The sequence below is a fragment of the Tauraco erythrolophus genome, chromosome 13 (genome assembly GCF_009769465.1).
Source record: "Tauraco erythrolophus isolate bTauEry1 chromosome 13, bTauEry1.pri, whole genome shotgun sequence".
NCBI lineage: Eukaryota > Metazoa > Chordata > Aves > Musophagiformes > Musophagidae > Tauraco > Tauraco erythrolophus.
Window position 1 is genome coordinate 20,610,838 of NC_141477.1, and position 17,717 is coordinate 20,628,554.

Here is a 17,717-nt window from a genome sequence, read left to right on the forward strand (position 1 = left end):
AGATATATGAAGCTAGTCAACTGTAAATAAAAGGCCTGGCAAAGAATAAAAGGCAAAACGTTGTCCCTGAGGAAGTAAATGGGGATATGAATGCCTTCCTGCCCTAGTGCCCTAAAGAGATCAAGCAGAATCTGGAACCCATCTACCTCCCGGATAAAAGGCGTGTGGCAGCCTGGGCTTTGCCCTTTCCATACCTGGAGGCAGAAGCTGTGTCCTTCCAAACATACCATGATGTCTTGGGAAGATCAGTACAGCAAATCTTCTCATGTGGTGTCGGTCTCTGTTTCTGCATGTGGCATTTGGAGGCTTGAAAGTCCATCCCATGCTCTCTTGATTAGAGGTCTTTGTTTTCAGCCCCAGTAGCAGAGCTGGAGACGTCCAGAGTATGCCCTGTTATTTGTTTTTCCTTCTTGGAGTGGGGTTTGCCTCCCAAGTCTGTCTGGCAATCCTGGGGTGGCCTTGAGTTAAGTCTTTTAAATGTCAGATTCATCCATCTGCTCTGTCGCAGGGGTTTAGTGTTGTTTACTACAGCAAGTTTCTCAGCTCGCAGACTAAGGATTGCAAAAGCAAAAGGATCTAAAAGGTGACTGGAAAGTGCTAGAAAATGGCAAATGTCTGTAATTTTCAATTACTGGCATTATATTGCTGCTTCCTCATCTCTTCCACAGTTGTGTGGTAGATGTTGGCTTGGAGTGTGTGTGTCTAGTGGGGCATGGGACAGTGCTTGAGCAGAGGGGTTGTAATCGACATGGAATACCTTCCCTCTTGCTGGCTTCTTGGAGAGCTGCACATGTGTCCGGAGGCAAAACCAGCTCTTGGTCTGCTCATGGGGACCGTTGCAGGGGAAAGGGCCACGGCTGTTTCTTTGGTGAACATTGTTAGCGTGGGTTGGTATGGTGCTAGGCTGGGGGGGTTCAGCTGGTCGTGTTTATCATGGCATGTCTTCTGTGAGTGTGTCACGCAGAGAATAAACTGTGGATGAGCAAAGAAAGCACCAACACCTGCAGAGAATGTGAGGAGCAGGGAAACTGTTCCTTTTTTCTTTTTACCCCTCTCTCTTTTCTTTCAAACTTTGTTTTTTTTTTAATGTAAACAAACTGAATGACATAATAGGCAAGATGCCAAGTGGTTTATTGAAAGCAGTCTTAATGCACCAGCTGGAGTTCAGTAGGTGTTTAGGATGCCCCAAAAATACAAACTCAAGAACACTTTTATATGTAGAATTCTTACTGTGGAAGTCCAAGCAAGAAGAAACTTCCTTTGGTATTGTTTAAATGATGAGAGAGAGCAAGCTCGCATCTGCCAAACCCTGTGACCAGTGAGCAATCTGCCCAGATCACTGTTTTTTTGATCCCCAGGTATATCCAGGCTAAACTCTGCTTGAGAGTGGCCAAATTCAAGCTCCTGTGCTGGTGGTTTGCAGTGCTGTCAGTCTTTCCCCTGCTGTGACAGAGCAGGCTGTGTGAATCAGACCTCAGGTCTCTGCCTCGGGATGCTCCAAGGCCGTTTTAAGCTGGTGGGATTGCTGGGCAAACGTGTGATGTTCTGCTGAGAGCGTAGACACGGCCCATTGTGTGGTGCTGTGCACGTAAGGTGGAGACCAACCCTGCACCCAAAGCATGCATGCTAGAGAGGTATGAGAAGTGAGGAAGAGAGGTTATAAAAGGTAGAATGTGGTAAGGAGACTCCCAAGCTGCCCAAGGCCAGTGGAAGAACTGGCAGTTCAACCTGGATGTCCTGAAGCTGTGTCGACAGAAGAAAGCAGTGTCTTCCTGCCAGTGGGAAGTAATGACATCGCCCTTACGTGGTTCCAGATATATTGGTGTAAGGGAGCTTTGTATCTTTTTCTGCAGAGAGGGACACGCATGATGTGTAAAATAAGAGACATTTGCCTTGATGCAATGACACAGCATGATTTTTCCTGGGGTATTTCTCAGGTATAGATGAAGCGTGCATGGTAGGCCAGTGTAGATTCACCTGAAACACATCTCCACTAGAGAAGATGAGAGAAGGGGTGAAGTTCTTGTGCTGAGTTGCAACAGCTGTAATCTTTGAACGCAATGATAGTGTGCTCCCCGCCATATAAATATGGGTATTGTTCAAACCCTGTCAGATTGATGTTGGGTATGAGTGGGTGGAGGTGCCGGTGGCTCTTCCCAAGGCAGCCAGGAGGGTGGAGGCTCGCCGTGGGTGGCAGAAGTGTCCTAGTGACCCAGCTAGCTTTTCTGCATCATCAGGGTATGATGTGTCCATACCTTTGTTGTATGAAGTTGTCACTTTTCCTAGCAAAAATAATTCCCTAAAAGTGAGTTTCTTAATGACTTAAAATCCATATACTGTCAGTGTTCTTAAAACAATAATGGCCAAGAGGCTGCCTGGCAGAGGCTTTCCTGGCAGCCATGCTTTGAACACATGCTTACTCCCCATACTCCCTCTTTCCACATTTCATTTGCTTGTTTGTTACGTGACTGTGCCCGTTAATGGTTTTGCAACCACTTTGCAGGCCATCTTCTGACGCTGTGATGCTGCGAGGTGCTCGCTTGTTGTAACCCATAGGAGCATACTGCCTTTCCTTTCCGTGCTCTTAGGAGGTTTAATTACTGAACACCTGGACAAGATTTCATCTGGAAGGTCGTTTCACTGCCCCGCACCCTCCGTACACACGCTCCTTCCCCTCCCAGGTCATGTAACCATCCCAAAGCTCAAATGGTTTAGTGAGTGGCCAGGATCCTGGCATGAGCTCAGCTTGAATGGATTGCTTTTGTTTTAATGTGATTAAAAAACACCCACAAAGAAAATATGTTGGACTAGGGGTGTGCTTTTAAGGTTCAGCCCCATCCCAGAGGGATGGAGAAAGACTCGACTCTCTCCAGTTTTCCTTTGACGATGTCTTGCAGCTACACTGAAGCCTCAGCGTTATCTCGTGTTTTCTCATACATTAAGCACTGGTTAAGGACAACCCTTAAATATACACCTAACTTTAAACATAGCTGGCTTTATACTGATGTAAAAATAATGCCATGCTTTGCTTTTTGGGACCACAGCCTGAAACCCATGGCTTTGTACAGAGAGGGAAAGTGAGAGGTGCTCTATTAAAACCTGGGCAAGTCCCAATACTTGTTGCACTTGGAAAAGTGAACCTGTACGAGGAACGGTGAAGCTTTTGTAGTGGGAGCAGATACTGGATCTTGGGAGTCTGCAGAGCAGCAGCGAGGTTGCAGCACGTGGGAAGAGGCACTGAAAGCGGGTGGGCTGAAGGGTGTTGAGATGAAAGTCGGATGCATTTTGTAAAACATTGTCTGTGGTTGCATTGGCAGTTTGCAGAGACAGAGTTGAAAGAGCTGCAGAAAGAAATGTAGTTAGATAGACAGACTAAATGTTTGAAGGGGAGAGACCTTTGAAGGCCTTTTACTGAAAAATGCTCTAAAATCTAGATTAAGCAAGGAGAAAAAAAATGTTTGCAGGTTACTTTCATCAGTTGTGACAAGCTCCACTGCTGCAGTCCATTCCCAGCTCTCACCAGTTTAACTGGGTGACTCTTGAGGTCCAGACAAGGGACATAATAATTGAAATTTGAAGAAATATTTAGTCAAAACCATTAAATGAGCAGCTACTGCATTCACATTCTTTCTGTATTCATTTGTTGATGGTATTGCTGCAAGTGCACCATCAAGAGTGAATTTTAAACCAGTATTAGTAAGTCACTTAGTAAAACTCCTAATACTGCAATTCCTAACAGAAGCTTGCTTATCCCATCTCAGAAAACAAACCGTTGCAAGTCCTTGTGACCCGGGTGGTTTTGCTTGGATACAACCTGAATTCAAAATATCCCCTCCACACAGGAGCTGCTTATGAACAGCGAGTTCAGAGGCCAGAAGTTACTTGCAGCAAGTTTCAGAGGATAACTTCTGAATAAATGAATATATTGGAGGAAATCATAAGCTGCTTACAGGGTGTTTGCAAACAGAAACAGAGAGTACATTCATCAAAGAAATTACTCAGTTTGAATAATTTGTTCATCTCAGAGCACGTTTACCTGCCTGTGAGGGGAATGGGGAAGCTTAATTGGCAAATGTTTGTATTGTGCTTTGAGACAGTTGTAAAAAGGCAGTATAAAAGCAAAGTGTTGTTATTATGGTTTCTAGGCTTATAATTCCTTCTGTAGCCTGTGTGAATGCTGCCTTTTTTCAGGGTTGTATCAAGAAGGGATGCAATGGTTGTTTGGCAACACGGGCATGTGGAGGAGGTCTCAAAGACATCTTTACTCCCAAAGGCACCGAGGCACTCAGGCTGCCTCTGCCCACTTCCCCCCTGCAGGCACCCAGGGCTGGAGGCAGCTGAGCACAGACTGCCCGTGGGGCATTATAGACCCTGCGTGCCCAAGCAGAGTTGTGTCGTCTTTAGCTGATGCTGAATATGGCCCTTTTCTAATCAAAAAGAAATCAGTGTTGTATTTTAACTTAATCAAATTTTGCAGAGAAGACAGTAAACATCTTTCACATAAGTAGTGAAACGGTGACTGCGTCCATTCTTCACAACTAACCGGCTGCTCTTTCAGGTGAAAAAAACCTGCAAATAAACATGCAGAAGTAGAAAAGCAGGTACAGTTCTTCTGCAGCTGGGCTGGGAAGTACTGCATAAATACCTACAGATAGTACTTAACAGAGTGTCTCAGTACTCAATATCTGGAGAAAATGTGTCTCAGTTACATCACCATTGATTTCTGGGAGATGGATGAGTATCACTGGGAGCAGAATTTGGCCCATATAACTAAGTAATAAAATATCTTTTTGGAGGAAGTGTATTTATAAACAAAGAGCAAGCATTGCATAGTCAAGTTACGTTCTCAAAGCTACTGCCTGAAAATTGGCATGGCTCCTTCCAGTCCGCAGATCTTGGAAACGGTTTTGCTGCATCACAAGCTACAACAGTATCTCTGAAGCTTTGAAAGTGAACACCAGTGTCTCTGCAAACAGGATACTCTTTGTGAGTTTTAATTGGAACCAGTCATGTCTGAATGCTGCAGACTGTGAAATAACGTGACTAACCTAAAAAAGCTCTTCAAGATCTATCTACAAACAGTATTCCCCAGATACACAGGGGTCAAGAGCTTACTGGGATAAAGGCCTCGCATGAGATTCTGCTCTGAACTTGAACTGAATTAAAGCAATTTTTTTTCTGTGTGTGTTGTTTTGAAGACACTTGGGTGCCTCAGCTATCTTCCTTCCTCTCCCTAGCTTGGCAAGAACTAGATACAAAAACGTTATAAGACAGGCTTATGCAAAGGGGGAATTGAGTCATGGAGAAGCTGAATGCCATATATTTAAAGTCAATGTTTGTCTTCACGCTTAGCAAAGCTGGTGACTGGGAGAGATGGGGGGGAAGGAAAGGGACGTTGAATTGTATTCTATAACCCTCTAACAGTGATGTGGGAGCAACTGGCCTGGCTGAGAATTTAATTTCAGCTTTTGCCACTTGGCTGTGAAGCCCGAGCTAACATACTCTAACACACTTGTGTATTTTGGTACAATGAGAACAAACAAGTCTGATTCTTTAAATGCTGCCTTAAATCCACTGGACATTGAAAGGAATTTTGTCTGGAAGTAGGTAGTTATGGTGTCAGTTCTGTGTTGCACACATGCTATTATTTTCCGAGTTTCTTTTAAAGGTCTTACCGGCACTGCCTTGGTTGCACGAATGGGGTCTTTGAGGACTGAGATGAGGAAAATCCTGTCGATTGTGCATTCCCTCCTCTTGGCGAGCACGGGCTGGCCCCTTCAAAAGCTATCCCTGCTGACAGCTTGGTGGGTCCCACAGCTCTGGTGTGGTGAAGTGCTCTGGTAGCTGTACTGTAGCCGTGCTGAGAAGCGGGGCACAGTGTTTCACAGGTCTGCCTGCAGGGTTTGCCAGGATCTTGTCTCCACTGCAGAATTATTCTGCAATCTCAGTTCTGCTTCTGCTTAAAATTTACTCTCTCGTGCTCAGGGCTGCAGGAAGAGTCTAAGAAACGTGACAGGAGTAGAAACCAATGCCATGCTGTCTCCTTGAGCTTGTGAGGGCTGCGGAACATTAGCTCAGAGACCCTGGAAGTGCTCCCTTCCCTTCAGTCAGTCCTGCGGGTTTTGAGAACCTTTGGGCATGGAATATGTTACTTCAGCATTGTACTCGTAGAATTTGCAATTCTGATACAGGTGCGAATTGAAGCGGTTTTTCTGCCTTCTTCAAGGGTTTGCTTTCAATAGCTTCTTTGGGAGAAGGTCTTCAGTGAATTATGTGCTTCTTGAAGTACCGCGTAGAAACTTAGTCAACATGAAGTCAGAGACTTGAGAATTCATCTTGCACCTAAGAAATGGAAGTTTTGTGGGCATTTCTCTCCAGGAAGAATGCAACTATTGACACCTTACGTGTCGAGTTGAGACATGGGAAGCAAGGTTGCCGAGGAGCCTGCCAGGAGGCACAGCAAAACCCCATGAAACCAATGCATGTTTTGAGTGGAGAGACTTGAGTCTGTATGGACAAGAAGTGTATGAAGGGGAGGAAATGGCAGAGATTATTTTTGGGAGGCAGGAATTGGTGCTGATGCAACACTTAAGGATTCTTAATGAGGCAGTAGTTATCACTTCTGAGCATGGAAAAAAGGGTACAAACCCCATTTTGTAATCCAGAGGCTGAATGCACTGCTTTGCTAAGTTTCCTAGGAGTGCTTGGCTCCATGCTTGCTGCTTTGTCAGATGATGAGAGCAGCGAAAGCATTTTATTCTGAAATGTGATCTCCAAAGAACGAAATTCTCAGTGAACCTCACATTTGTAAGAAATTAAAGATATAATTAGCTTTTAGAATAGCACAGAATTTCGGTTGGAAGGGACCTACAGTGATCGTCTAGTCTGTGTGTGTGACCACTTCAGGTGGTCACCACTGACCAAAGGTTAAAGCATGTTGTTAAGGACATTGTCGAAATGCCTCTTAAATGCTGACAGGCTTGGGGCATCGACCACCTCTCTAGGAAGCCTGTTCCAGTGTTTGACCACCCTCTCCATAAAGAAATACTTTCTAGTGTCCAGTCTTTTGACCTCCCAATCTTATCAATATCCTTTTAGTAAAAAAAAGGAAAAAAAAAAAACAAAAAAAAAAACCAAAAAAACCCAAACAAACAAACAAAACAGCCAAACCTTAAAAAAAAAAAAGAGAGAGTGAGAGAATAGCAGAATTTGACTGACAGAATATGCGAATCTGGCATAGTCATTTCCAATAGATAGAAGGTGGTTTTGGATGGAGTCACCCTGTGCAGAACAAGACTAACAGGACCAAGGACTTGTTGTTATGACAGGAAAAACTGGCCCCAGGATGGAGTTTAACTTGGGCTGTCGTGCTGTTGACACTTCTCTGCAATGTAAACCTGAGAAATATCTCAGCTAAATATGTCTTGTTGGCCCTCCATTCTTTGCAGGTTTTCTCTAAATGATGGTTGGAGTGAATAAGTACAAAACACTTAAAATCTGAAGTCTTATATGGTAGTGAATGTTCTTTTGTTGTGATGCAGTGGTATGTGGAAATTCTGGAAATTAGAATGAATGGAAGAGCAGATGGGCTCTGATCAGGGAAACCATAAATTGTAGGTCTCTTGGTGTGTATTGCCCTGTGGTTCGCTTTAGTTTTCCTTTGGACCAGCTTTAAAAAGTTAATATCAACCGTTGAACCTTTTAGGCTATCTTCCCCCCTCTTTTTTTTTTTTTTTTTTTTCTGGTTTAGGAGTGAATAAAAGAGCTTTGTACAGTTCTTGAAACTGAGCCTGAAACAGCTCTGAACAAAATATAGTGTTCCTTTCAAAATCTTGGAAATAATTACATCATAGGCAAATTTGGGCCAGAAGCCGTTAATAGTATTCTTTGTGGAATGAAATCCCATGGGAGGACCTATTTCAGCAAACTGGCATTGTTTACAAATAGATACAGTGACAGATACAGTTAGCCTGTTCTTAGGGACAGCTGAGACTTTGTGCCTTATGATGGACTTCCCAGAATAACCCTCTTGCTTTTGATAACAAGCTGAAAATGTGCCTTGGTGCTCCTGTGGTCAGCCTCACGCCAGTGGTCTCAGGGAGCAAAGGCTGTCTTTGGCACTGGAAAAGTGTTTGTTGGTGGGTTAAAGAGAGAATAAAAGCTGCTGTTGCCATAAGCTCCTAGTCTCTGAGAATTGCTGGAGGGACAGGGAGCCATGTCCGATGTCTCTGTTGGGCTTCATAAGCTGGGAACTCCATCACGCTTCCCTGCACAGAAATACTGGGATATCATGTGCTGTCCCTTCACCAGGATAACACACATGGCACAGGTAGTTCTCCCTATTACCTTACAGTAGTTTTCATCACTGGCTCTTTTTTTTTCTTTTTTTTTTTTTTTTCCCCCTCTCTTGTTACTGGAAAACCTTCTGCATTTCAGGATAGAAACCACAAAGATTACTAATGTTAACTGTTTGGCCTGAATCTACCAAAGCGTTTAGTTCTCTAGGTGAATAGGCTGGTCTCTACTTGGAAGTTAGATCAGCACAAGCCCTAGCCTGGGCACGATTTATAACTGTTCCTTGGTGATACAAAGCGTGTTATTACCTACATATGTGCTTCCATAGGAGGGTGAGCCATGTTCCTCCATCACCAGAGCCGGTCTCCCAGGAGATCTTTGCCCAGAAAGCTGGGCTGTGTCAGCAGAGCCCTCTTAGGGGGACCGGGCATGTGCTGGGGACAGTGGTTTTCTGTGGAGGGTCACTTCTGTGCTTTCCCAAGTGGTGTGTTCCAAATGACAAAAGCATCTTTCTGTCTGACAGCCGTCTCCAATACATGACTTTGTTAGCTAAGAGTGCGTGATCTTTTCCGTGCTTCTAGGCCTGAAGGCAAAGCTACAGGGAACAGCACCTGGTCGGTGGCTGCCTGTGGTTCAGTATTACCTGTGCACCATACAGGTGGAGGTGAGCAACCCCATGGTGTAGGGAAGGTCTAGCAGTTCACATAGGGCTTGAGCCTACAAGCAGGCATCCTCTTTGGCTGGTGAACACCGTATTGATCTACCTGTGGAGCAATTGTTTGGGCTCTCCCTAATTTCCTGCAGACAAAATATGCCAGAATAGCTCAGATCACTAATTTAACACAAACCGCTTGATGAAGTCACCAGGGAAGGGTGCTCATACAAACTGCTCTCCTGATGGAGGTGAGCAACTGGGGTCAGTAATGTCTTTAAGTGCATGTTTGTGAATCAAGATCTCCAGGATGCCCACTTGGTGCTGTATGTACTAGGGAGTTTAAAATGAAGCAACTTATGTTTTTCAGCTGTGGAACTCTGCTTGGGCTGACTCACAGATAACACAAGTTATAGCAGTCATCAGCCCAAGGACGGTTCCATAACACATGCACAGTGGTCTGCATGTGTCTTCCATAAAAGGGCCGCAGTGATTTTAGAGGGGTTGGGAGGCAAGGTGCCTGTGGAATTGTAACCTTTAAAAATGTGCAGTATAGCCCACATCGTGTCTGATCTGTCTGAAATCATGCTCTATTTTCAAGTCTTAAACCAGTACATTTTACCAAGCATTACTTGTTTGTTAAACCAGCTGCTTAATCCACACTTGAATTTTAATAGTTAAGATATGCTAGAAAGATTAGGAATTTGAAAAGTCTTACCTACATTTTCGCAATTTAGAAAGTTTTGTAACAATTTCTAGGTATTTTTTTTTCCACAGATCAGTACCCCTGTTCTTAGCAGTCAACAAAAGACTGTACACGTCCACCCCTTGCTGAGGTACCATGCTTGGGACTTTATAGTGCTGTTATTCAAAGCTGTGCCACAAACAACCGTGTGGTAACAGACCTGTGTGGTAGCAAGACAGAAAGAGGAAGACTTGAATGGTTTTCAGGATATGATCATTTTCCTGCTTAGACCTTGATTGACTTTAAAGCAAACATATCGCTCATTTTTATGTGCAAGAAAATTTTTAATTTAATTTAATGAGTTTCCTTTGGGAAGATCATTCCTTTTGAAGCCCCACACTCCCAGGATGAAACCCTCTCCAAACACAGAGCAGGGAGGAAACAGATCTTAATGTTTGCTATCCCTATCCCCGCATCATGCATCTTGTTTTCTTACGTCATAAAAATGGTTCACTGCAATACCAGGTAGTTTCAGTAAATCATTGAAAGTTGGCTTTGGAAGTCTGGTTTTAGGGGAAAATTTGGATTGTAAACAAGTAAAGGGAAAAAATTGTAAATAAAAATTTTAAAAGCTTTTATCAGGGATTAAAAAAAATTGTTATTTTAATAGTAATACAGTGATTTTTATGAATTGGTTGCTGTGTTTATTTATAGCAACCAGCAGTAACCTTATTCAGAGCAAACTTCTGATAGAGAGGCTGCCTTATTCCATCAGAAGGCTTTTCTCACCTGCTTTCCTCCCCAGGACACCCCTCTTGGCATCCTTATTTGACAGGTGTACTCTCTGTTCTGCTTTTGCAGGAGGCTGTGAGGGCTGCTGAAGATGTCCGATAGTCTGGATGTTGAAGAGAAACCTCCAGCCCCACCGTTGAGAATGAACAGCAACAATCGCGATTCTTCAGCACTAAACCACAGTTCAAAACCGCTCCCCATGGCCCCCGAGGAGAAGAACAAGAAAGCCAGGCTGCGCTCCATCTTCCCAGGAGGAGGGGATAAAAGTAAAGTATCAGCAGTGCGAAGGGGTGGCTACATCTGTTTGCTCTCTGTTGGTTGTTGGTTACTGCGTTTGCTTTCTGCCACTGTTTTCTTTCTGCTTTGGTTGCAGAACATGGTAAAGTCCTTTCGAATCCTTCTCTTCCAATTACTCTAGTAACATGATTCAAAAGAGGAGGAGGTGGTGTTCAGTCACTTCCTTGTCTTTGAAAAGCCGGTAGGATGTGCACACGTTGTGCCACTTGCCTTTTAAAAATAAATTTATAGTTAAGCTGGGGAATCCTTTCCTTTGGATTTTGCTTTGCATTTGCGGTAGAAACAGAGATGAGGTTGTGTACTTTTGAATATACAGTTGCAGAAGCAAGAAGGCAATATGCCTGACACTTTAGGGATGTTGCTTTGTTTTTTTTTTAATGCACTTATATTCCAGGAATAGGAGCGAGGCTCTTTTTGCTTGTCACTTTTGCAGTGAGAATAAACGCAGAATGGTTTGGTTTAAAACCTGCTAGGTGTGGTTACAGCAAGAGAGTCTTTTAAACATGCAGGAGACAGCATGTCAGTTGTGTTCTTTGAAATGCATTTGCAGAAAGGAGAGTGTTTTCAGTTAGCGTATTTACAGAATTAGGGGAAGGGATCTTCTTTTTTCGTAATGCCAGGGGAACTGATGGACTGCACCCACAAGTGCTGAGGGAGCTGCTGATGTCACTGCAAGGCCACTCTTGATTATCTTTGAAAGATTATGGTGACTGGGCCATGTTCCTGATGACTGAGAAAAAGCAAATGTCACTTCTGTCTTTAACGAGGATCTGGGGAACTACAGGCCAGTCAGCCTTACCTTGGTCCCTGGGAAGCGAGTGGAGCAAATCCTCCTGGAAACCATTTCTACACAAATGAAGGATAAGAATGTGATCAGGAACAGTCAGCACGGGTTTATGAAGGGAAATTCACACTGAACCATACTGACAGCCTTGTACCATGAGATGACAGGTTGGGTGGTGAAGGGAGAACAGTGGGTGTTATTTCTACTTTAATAAGATGTTCAGCACAGCCTCCTGTAGTGTCCTCACGGACAAACTGATCAAGTATGGTCTAGATAAGTGGACAGTGAGGTGGACTGAAAACTTGTTGAAACGCTGGACTCAAAGGGTTGTGATCAGCAGCACAAAATCCATCTGGATTTCGAGAAGGATTCCGCCTTCGATGTGCATTACTGTTCCTCCAAGGAGAGCTCAGAACTATGGAACCGCAGTCGTTCCCTCGGAGCTCCAGCTCACCTGTGCTACTTGGCTGCCGTGTTCACGAGTCTCTTCCACAGGTTGTGTGGAGCAGTTGGAGGCAGTCTGGCATTCAGAACTCCTCACTGGCAGTAGAAGGCACAATTTCAGCCCCATTCCTCCCCTCAGTCAGGGACAGTCCTGATGGCTCCTCTCATGTGAAGACTGGGACTGGATGGAGCTGTTCCTCAGGCAGACCTGGCTGGTTCACTGTGCAGAGTGCTTCCCAGAATGTCCCCTTCTGGGATTAAAATTAATATTCATTTCATTCTTTTTAAAGGCCAAAATTAAAATCTCTTCCGGCCTGTTTAATTCCTGGAAGGACTTGGGTCACTTCTTCCCCAGACTGCCAGCAGGACGGTATTATCCCTTTCTGAGGGAACATTTCTCAAGCAAGAGGTGCTGCGTGAAATGCATGCAGAAACAGGGGGATCCAGAAACAACGCCTCCTGGAAATGACTGGCGACATTAAAACCAGATGTAATTAACTACCAGTCAGAGCAGTCTTGGTAAACATACAAGTATCATGGTTTTAAATGTGACTGTGAGGGAAAGTCAGCTAAGATTTACAGTGCAATTTGGGTGAAATAATAAATGGAGGAAGTTTGAGGTGGTTTCATCTCAGGGTTGGTTTGTGGGTCAGGGTACCAGCTGGCCTGTGCATGCTTCACAGACTCGGTGACACATTTTTGAGAGTCCCGCTTATAAAGCGGAAGGTGATTAATACGGCTGCTCTCATCCAGCGCAGCGCTTTGCAGCGTCACAATTTTATCGTGATAGTCCACCACTGGTACTAGTAAACAGAACATGAAGAAAACACCGTGGCAGGGTGTTTCTGCCTGAACCTGCAGGAGCTTTGTTGTCTTTCTCTTGCTGACCAGGCGGGAGGGAGGGGAGGATGGATATGCTGCCGTGCGTTCTCTCCAAGGCAATGCTGTGTGCTGGGACTGCTGTGCTCGGGGACCAGGAATCTTTTGCAGTCACTTCCCTGTTGGAGTGTAGGGTTTCCAGTTAGGGTTTGGGTGCTTCTGTGTTTAAAACCTTGTTTTGACAAGCTGCTGATGACTCAGTGGGGCCCTTCTGTGCTTCTGCAGTTGAAACAAGCCACTTAGACATCAGTGTCCTGCTCCTTCCCATAGCACCTGACCCCCCCGTGTTCCTCGGTGTAGCTTCTCTCGCCTGCTTCTCTGGGGTAAGGTACCCCATTTCCTGGGGGCAGGGGGCCAAGGCAAACATACCGAGATACACTTCCAGCGTCACGTGGGCAATCTGTGGAACAAGGAGCTGAACCTGTTCCCTCATAGCCTATGCTGAAGCCGTGAAATTGGCCTGCCTCCCTCAGAGGTGATGATGGTGGTGGGAGCCATGGTCGAGTTGATGACATTAGTGTTTCCTTTCAGCAGAGTGCTGATACCTCCGGAGAATCGAGAGCAGGAATAAATGACTTGCCTTCTTCCGGTTGTTTGATACAGCCTTGTTCTTCTTTCGTTAAAGCACCCGTAATTGCTGTGCTATGAAACACATTGATGCTGTGTGTGAAGTGGTGGCTCCATAAAGGCACTGTAGAGCATTCAGCCTAAAGAAGCGAGGGGAGCGGGCCCACCCCAGCGCTGGTGCCCCTTGCAGCTGCAGAGGTCCATCTGTGTTAAGATTATTGAGTGAATAATGCCACTTCCATCGATGCTGCTTTAGTCTGAGCTGCGGATGGGAGCAGAGTGTGACCTTTAGTCATCTGGTTGCCTCCTGTACAGAACAAGGAAAGAGGGAAGGACAAAAACCTGATGGGGTTAAGATTAATGGAGGAGAACGAAAAGGACAAGGCTGCTGGGGCAGGACAGGAGGAGCAGAGCAGGAAGGAGGATGGGAGGACAATGTGAGCAACAGTGGGAAGGAGAGGGGATGGAGGAGAGAATGAGATGAAGAGGAGGAGGGCAAACAGGAGGGTGTAAGCGTTAGGTCAAACCCTCCCTCCCTCTCTGGAGAAAAACTGCCACTTAGCTGAGTCACATTTTTCTCCCAGACAACTGCTCTTTTAACAAAATAATGATGGTGATGCGGACTGTGGAAGACAGAACGCTCTTTCCTTGTTCTCTTTTAATCTGTAGTAGTTGCCGAGATGATGTGGGTGGCCCTCGTGGCTAACTGCTGTGCAGCAGGAGTGTATTGTGAGGGGCATTTATAAGAAAATCACATAGGAATGTCCAGTATAAAACCCTTGAATCCAGTCAGTCATTGCTTCAAACAAGTCGTGCCTTTTCATATCATTTTGCCAGCTTATGTAAAATAGAAGTGATTTGAGTTGCAGGGCACGGACAGAAGTGTCAAAGACTTTAGACTGGGGAGGGGTGCGAGTGTTGCAAGGAGATTTTTAATTCTGTTTTTAATTTATAGTTTATCAGCATTTGGACCATAGGTATTATATCCACAGTCTGGTAGGCAGAGGTCCATGAAGCAGATGAGCCAAATCTTGCGGGATGAGCTGGAATGCCTGTCCCCCGGCAGGAGAGGCCTAGAATGCACAAGTGCTGCTTTTGATGGAATGTTTTCTGTAATGCCTTATTTCACTTCTGGATTTGACTATTGCTTTGAACTGAATTTGATGATCCTTTAAATCTAATTTTCACTGCATTTGCTTGCAAATGATGAGGTAGGAGAAGCCAGTTTTGTTATCTACAATAGAAAGTCATATATGCTGAGCAGAGATGACATCTTGTAACTGGCAACATCTATCCTGAAAGTTAAACATCATCATCTTAGAGATGAAAGAAGGGGAAAAGCCTTTGCATTTGTATTTGATGAATTGCTGCTATCTTTGCTGAATGCTAAATGAAAATAATTCATCAATTAACGTTGTGTAGGGGCATGCAATACAGACAAAAGGTGACAATTATTTAATGAGGATGCAGACAAAGGATTAGAAATATCCAAAACACTCTATTGACTATAACTATGAAGAGCAGAGCATCTTCCAACTAAAGAATACCATAAGGTAGAATACGAAAGATGTTCAGAGAGAGGCCTTGTGGAGCTACTATCTGTGAGCAAAGACAGACCCAGGCTGGGAGGGGTCCTGATGAACAGTGAGTTCAGCCTTTGGATGAGACCCCTAGATAAACTCACGAAGCTGGTGAGCTTAATACTAAAACACTGAAGGAAAATGTTAATTAAAAGTCTGTGAGCATGGTAGTGCTTTATGTTAGAAAGCTGATGTGCCAGAAAATAGATTTAGCAAAGCTGCATCCTGGTTGATACTGGTAGAAGGGGACACTTGCTTTTGAAGTAAGACACGCACAAAATTGTCTTCATCCAGCTGTTTTTGAGGTGCATAGCACAGCTGTCAATGGTGCTGCACTGAGGGAATATGGAAGGCACAGGCAGGACCTGAACGACTGCTGCTTTCTCTCCTGCTGATGTGTAACTATGGCATGTGTATTCGTTTTCATATTATCATTAATAAGTGGAGAGACACTGGCCTTTTAGAGATCCTAAAGGATCCCATCCTTTAGAGGTGGGATCTAGAGTCCAATTGTGGTAGGCACAGCATAAACCTTTTGTATATCTCTGAGTTTCTCACAACTGATAGCGTGAAGTCATGTCACATCAGATCTATAGAGCAAGCCTGCTCAGGACCACGACGAGGACGTGTAAACCAGACACGCATTAAACTGGTCAGAAGGGCAGCAGAGGAGAGGTGGGATTCTCAGGTGCAGAATGCTTTCTTTGAAGATGTGAGATGATGTGACTCTTTTGTATTCTACATGAGTGCTTTATGCATGTCCTATTTCCTGAGTTTGTGTTAATAACTCTTGCATACTGCAAGTGGGCACTGTAGTATTTGTTCTGTTCCAATCATTAGCACGTAATTTTTCCACTGAAATGACAAATGTATTTGGTAGAATGGCATTTCCCCTCTCAGCTGTTACAGATGATACCACTGGCACTACAGATAGCTCTGTACTGTATTATTCAGCCACGTAATAGTTATTCTTGGAGCATGCTGGTTCTCCAGGGAAGCCAAATATTTCAGGTACCTGCCAGCAGGATAGATGTTTGAACGCAGGTTTATGCTATGTTTATCTAGCTGTTTGGGAGTTGTCCAGAACTGGCATTATTGTCACTATTTTTCAGAGAAATCTCTGTTGAACATGGATTCTGGATGCATCCTTCTGAATAAAGGCAGCTTCTCTCAGCATTTATTCTACTCATTCTTTATCAGGGTCAATAAAACCAGGCTGAAGTGAGATTTGTCAATAATAAAAAGCACAGGAGATGGATGACCACAAGGGATGTTACTTTCAGAAGGTGTTAAAATAGGAGGGAGGTGAGAAACATATGCAGCTTGGCTGACTTCAAGTCCATCTCCTTCAGTAAGACACTCCACCCACTGTGAATATCGATGGAGTGATTTAGAAAGAAGGAATTCCTGGAGACTAATAAAGCCCGGGGTTTATGGTTGTGTGCCTTAGTTAATTGAGAGTTCGAATGAAGCTTTTCCAATGGCATTTATGGGATCTTGTTGCTGTGGAGTTTCTGTGGTTTCTAATACAGAGCTGCTGCTTCAGCCTTTTACTCGGAGAGGAGGCAGGAGTAGGATCTTTGTCTTCTGCTGAGCTGCCTGTTTTCACAGAACTTGTGAAACAAAAAACAAAACAAAAAACCCTCTCCTCTCTGATTTGGCTGAGTTTGACAACTGGTTGAAAGCATGTTGGAGAAAAGACTCACATGCAGACAGGCAGCACATGCGTGTCCTGGGTGCTTTACTTCTGCAGGAACCCACAGAACGAAGACAAACAGGAGTTAGATATGAAAGCTCGATGGAAAAAAAGAACTGATAATAGAAATCACACTGGTTAGAGATAGCCTAGGAAGGCTACTTCATGAACAGCTTGCTTTGGCAGCTCTGATTGGAAGGAAGAAAGAAAAAAACACTCTGGACCTTCCCAAGCAGGGGTTGACAGTTAGACTAGTGGTGTATTAGCTTGTGTCTATTTATCAAGTAAGATGGATGTTAATTAATTTGGTTTTGACTCTTAAAATACTATTTTGAGCACACCTGATTGTAAAAATTTTTGAATGAGAAGCTGTGCAGAAAATAAGTGCATGTTAATGTTTTGCCTCTAGCCAACAAGAAGAAAGAGAAGGAACGTCCTGAGATCTCTCTTCCTTCAGACTTTGAACATACCATTCACGTGGGATTTGATGCTGTCACTGGAGAATTCACAGTAAGTAACCGCTGTATTGCGTGCTTACCAGAGCTTCTAGTTTCTTGATGGTAAAATAACCTCCTGTTGCCAGAAACATCAGATGATGGCAGCCAGGCTGTGAAGAAAGAGACTTTTATTTGTTGGGCTTAGGATTTGGAGTGTGTGTTTTCTGATTCAGGCTGCTTTTCTTTTTCTCCAAGGATTGTCAGCAGAGTGTCTGTGGAAAATGAAAACTAGGAAGAACGTAGGTGTGTGCTTTTTATCAGTCCCACAAACTGCTACAGGGGTTGGTTATTTAGTGCCTTTGGAAAAGCATAAAAATCCCACGCAATGTGCGTGGCTATGTCTTTCTGTAGACAATCAGCCCCAAAGTGCAAAGTCCAGCTGCTCTGCAGACAACCCTTGGAGACACTCAGAAAGCAGCAGCGCTGTATAATTCCGTTCATTTTGATCTAATATCCTTCAAAATATGTCCATAGACTAGGTGATCCGACACATGTCTAGCCTTTACGTATCAATAAAATAAGTCAGCTTTTTCTACTTATGTCATGACG

At 44.2% G+C, this 17,717-nt stretch overlaps 1 protein-coding gene across 2 annotated transcripts in view; it reads left to right on the plus strand.

Annotated features, from left to right (window-relative positions):
- PAK3 (p21 (RAC1) activated kinase 3) overlaps positions 1-17,717 on the plus strand; it is a 72,461-nt gene that overhangs the window by 24,816 nt on the left and 29,928 nt on the right. For both annotated transcript variants that reach the window (XM_086619833.1, XM_086619834.1), the window contains exons 2-3: positions 10,494-10,690; positions 17,081-17,181. In XM_086619833.1, the coding sequence (XP_086475959.1) occupies positions 10,516-10,690; positions 17,081-17,181 (276 nt within the window). In that variant the 5' untranslated portion in view covers positions 10,494-10,515. The remainder of the gene's footprint in view (positions 1-10,493; positions 10,691-17,080; positions 17,182-17,717) is intronic.